The sequence below is a fragment of the Leishmania mexicana genome, contig 105, assembly GCF_000234665.1.
Source record: "Leishmania mexicana MHOM/GT/2001/U1103 WGS CADB00000000 data, contig 105, whole genome shotgun sequence".
In the NCBI taxonomy this organism is placed as follows: Eukaryota; Euglenozoa; class Kinetoplastea; order Trypanosomatida; family Trypanosomatidae; genus Leishmania; species Leishmania mexicana.
This window is the reverse complement of record NW_003946433.1, coordinates 1-4,357: the sequence shown is the minus strand read 5'-3', so window position 1 is coordinate 4,357 and position 4,357 is coordinate 1. Positions and strand designations below refer to the sequence as shown.

Here is a 4,357-nt window from a genome sequence, read left to right as displayed (position 1 = left end):
CTCTTACCTCCGATGGGTCTGCCTGGTGCTGAACATCATTGGGATTGCCACCTTGTGAGATGTGTGGGCGGCCCTGGCAGTGATGTACAACAAGACTGATGACCCACAATGCTCTAGAGTGAGGGAAATGAGATACCGGTGTGGAGCCGGGATCGTTCTCTTCCTGGTGTCCTGGATACTGGATATCATCAACACGTTCATGCTGCTGCTCCCGTGCACGGTCCCGGCCACTAAAGCGCCCGAAAAGGTGGAGTCACCGACAGCGCAAGAGTAGCATGGGGATAGCAGGAGGGAGCGGAGGGCGAGCTCGACAGCAGCACTGCACCTCCACGAACCTGCACTCGAGGAGGAGCGTGCGGAAGCTGCGGGCTCCCGTGTGTGCCCTTGGCCGGCCCATCGCTCTCGGTGTGCGCGTGCGTCACCCCTCCCCCTCCCCCTCCCCCGAAGCGCTGCTGTGGTGCCGGCGCATGGCTGCTGGGTTGTTGGTGGCGGCGCGGCGCGCAGGGGGGAGCGCCCGGTGTCGGTGTTGACGGCTGCGCTCTCTCCTGCGTTTGTGCTCGCCGGCGCGGCGACCTGCGCTGCGCAGAGTGGGCAGCGCACACCCTGCGCGCCGCCTCTGGGGCTTGCCGCCGTGAGGGCGGCGCCGCGCACCCTTGGCGGAGCGCGGGGGCGGGAGTGGCGTGGGGTGGACGACCAGGCGCATGGGGCAAGGCAAGATGGCGGCGCCTGCGCAGGCCGCAGCGGCACGTCCGTGCATAGGCACCGCTGCCGAGGGGCGACTGCAGCACTTCCGCCATGCTGGCGTGTGGTGCACGGCGTGTGCGTGTGCGCTGGCGCATGCGCCCCTGTGACCCTCCTCCGCCGTCTTCGGTGAGCGGCCCCCGCCACCGCCACCTCGACCGCGGCCGTCTGCTGCGGCTGCGACTCTTGCGTGCTGCTGGCGCGCCGACGCGTGTGGAGCGCAGTCTCGGCGCCGCTACCCCCGCCCCTCACCTACACTGTGGCTGTTGGCGTGTCTCTGTGCTGGCGCTTTGTTGGTGGTTGCCGCCCCGCGCTCTCGCCTTACTTGACGTTCTTCTCTTTCGAGCTCACTTATGCTTGCTGTTCTCTTCTCGGCGCAGAGGGAGGCGTGGCGTGCGCGTGCGTGCTGGCGGAGGCGGCTGACGGTGGCGACGGCGCAGCGAAGGGCGGCCGCCGTGCCTCAGAGCGCACGCACCCAGGCACACATGCACACACGCGCGGCGCCGCGGACAGGGGGGCTGCAGGCGGAGCGGAGCCGAGGCGCGGCTGCTTTCGTGCTCGCTCCTCTGGCGTCTGGCTCGCATCTGTCTGCGTCTGCGCCCCCTGTGTGGCTGTGTCTCCGCGCCTCTCTCTTGCGCGATTTGTTTCGATGGCTGTGCTGCTTGCGCACCCCACTCAGTTCTTCAGGCTCCACTGTGTGGAGTCCCCACGCCGTATGACGGGGTGCAGCGGGCCTGGCGCGACGGAGGGAGAGAAGCACGGCGTGCAGGTAGACTGCGGGGTCTCACATGGCCCTGACCTGTGGCTGGGCAGCATTCTCCCCGGGCCCGTGCGGCATGTACCACCGCTACCGCCTGCTACCCCTTGCCCACCGACAGAGGCCACCGTCTGCGCCCTGGAGCGCGACGCTGAGGGCGGCCCCGCTGGACGCATGGCCCGGTGCAGCGGCAGGGACTGCTCGTCGTCGACGACGGGGATGTGGCCGCCGTGCCACAGGGCGTAGGGGCGCACTGCTGCTGCACGCGCGCATGTGTCGGCCTGTGCGCGGTGGAATGGAGGCGGTGGGAAGGCGGTGCAAATGTTGTTAGTAACCACCGACAAGAGCATCGACGCACGTGAACGGAAAGTGCATCGATTTATATCTATCTCTGTTTTTGTGTGCCAACCTCACCGCCGAGCGTCTAACGTTACGATGTCCTAGCGGACCGCTGGCTTGCTGTCCTCGCCTGGCAGGGCGGACGGTGTGCGTGCGCCTTTCTCTCTTCTCTCGCTTCTTCTCTGTTTGCTTTGTGGGACGCCTTCGTGCGTGCTCGTTACCATGCTTGCCTCCCTTGTCCGACGCGCTCAACCCAGCACCGCCACTGCCGCCCCCGTCGTCCTCCTGGAGAGGAAGGGTAGGGTGTGTTGCACGCCTGTCGCGCGGCTGCGGCGCGTGGTGGGGCTGCGCCATGCGCGTGCAGGTGTGCGCTCTCGCATGCCGGCATCGATATATATATGTGTGTGTGTGTGCATGTCCGTGCGTGTGCGCGCCGTCTGGCAGCGCAGCCGCTTTCTGTGCCGATGCCTCATCATGCGCCCCACTCCTCTCTCTGCTGCACGCTGGCACGCGGCTGGTGAGTGGTTCTCGAAGCACGGTGGTGCATTGGAGCCGCCCAGCCGTGAGCAGCGCAGACACGCACACGCCAACACGAGGCGCTCACACTTGTACCCCTTGTGAAGGGCCATGCGGCGAGGCTTCGCCGGCAATTGTCTGTGCGGATTTGGCGGCAGAAACCGTGCGGGTGCGGCTGCATTGTCTAGAGTCTCTTTGTTCGGCTGCCGGTTGCCGGCGGCGAGTGGCGGATGCGGCGGCGTGGCCTGTGTGTTGTCGCACGGCGGTCACTGGCGTGAGTGTGAGGGGGGCACGCCTGGCCCTCTGCCGTCACCGAGAAAGCGGTGGAATAGTCTGGAAGGGCTCTTGGTTGGTGTTGGTCCGACGCACCCGGCCAGCGTTTTCGACGACCGGCCCGTGGCTCTCGGACGCCTCGTGAGCAAATTGTCGGAGGCGTCTTACACGGTGGAGATGCTGGGTACTGCCGAGAGGGGTTGCCACGGGGGGAACCGCCGCCGGGCCGCGGCGCAGCTGTTGACGGTGGATGCTGGCACGCGGGTGACGGTCAGGATGGAGAAGGATCCCTCGAGCACAGCGGCGGTGGCGCAGTCCGCCATGCATATGATGGGCACTATCGTAAAGGTGGACGGAGATGCCACGTATGTTATACTAATGGAGAGCGGCGAGGTGGAGCTCTCTGTGGCACGTGAACGCATTGTGGCGCTGCAGCCGCCGAAGAAGCTGCTCCACAGCGCGAGGCTGGTGGCGCTGGTAGGCTGGCTGCGCTCCTGCGTGCACGACCCGCGGAACGTCGAGGCCATCGCGCTGATCCTGTTCAGCGGCGGCTGGCGGGAGGAGCGGATGTACCTGCTGGGTGGCGTGGATCTCCTGCCGCTTGTGTTTGTGTCGAAGGTGGAGCTGGACAGCATTATGGAGAAGGTGCAGTGGGAGCGCGACCACTACAGGGCGATGCGCATGCTGCGCCGCGAGCGGATGAAGGATAGGAACTTGCGCTACGCCCTGGCCAAGTACAAGGGCACCATGAGCTGCATTGCCGGCGTGCTGGTGGTCGGCTACGTGTTCACGACGAACCTGCGCACGTACCGGCGGCAGCTGCGGAGCCATCAGCTCCGGATGGCCATCGAGACCCTGTCAGAGGCTGCCCGGCCATCGACGGATGAGGGTGTGCCTGCGGCGGCCGACGAGGGCTTGGCTGTGAGGCGCGGGGACGAGGAGGCGCTTGTGCGCAATGTGGTGACGCAGATGGCGGCGTCGCACCCCCGCATGGTTGCCCTCGCCGGTGGCTCTTGCGGCGGCCGGTGTGTGCCGTGTCGCGGCGCGGTGCACGTGGAGGGGGTGCCGCTGGTTCACGTGGACGTGAGCGGCACGGAGGACACCCTGCGCAGCGTTGTCGAGGCCCTGGGGGTGGGCAATGCGGAGGTGTGCGGCGACCTGCTGGGCTTTGTGGAGGAGGCCATGCGGGGCGCGACCGTGAAGGGCAGCGGCCGCCTTCCGTTCTTGGTGATGAGGCTGCGCGAGGGCAGTGATCTGGGCAGAGTGTACGGCGAAGTTGTGAGCCTGGTGAGCGAGTGCCAGGCCTGCCATATCATCCTGGAGGTGCCGATGAAGGCTCTGACCCCCTCGAACGTGTCGTTGCGGAGGCTGGATTGTTACTGCGTCGCACCCTTCTCCCGCGGGCAGGCGTTCGCCTACACGGAACACGCGGTGGACGCGCTGGACCTGGTGTACTTTGTGGAGGTGGTGGGGACGCGCAGCAGCGACGTTGACGAGCTGTGCACTGCGCTGCGCCAGCGCGGCGCGGACCCGGTCGCGTACACGAGCCTCATGCTTGTGAGAGCGATGCGTCGGCTGCAAGCTGTGCTGGGACCGCCCGGCTCGCCTGCGCGTGCGGCGATCCGACAGCTCGCCTCGATGCCGTACACCGACGGCGTGCGTGATGACGCCATTGGAGCGATGCCGGTGCTGGGGCAGCCAGATGTGCAGGAGATGGTGCTGTATGATCCG

The 4,357-nt window shown here is 66.8% G+C and overlaps 1 protein-coding gene across 1 annotated transcript; it reads left to right on the top strand.

The window, feature by feature from the left end:
- Window positions 1-2,464: 2,464 nt before the first annotated feature.
- Window positions 2,465-4,357, top strand: LmxM_33_1830_1 (uncharacterized protein; the record flags this gene model as incomplete). The annotated part of the gene is made up of 1 exon (XM_003886553.1): window positions 2,465-4,357. A coding segment is annotated over one exon (1,893 nt), but the record flags the coding sequence as incomplete, so codon positions are not given.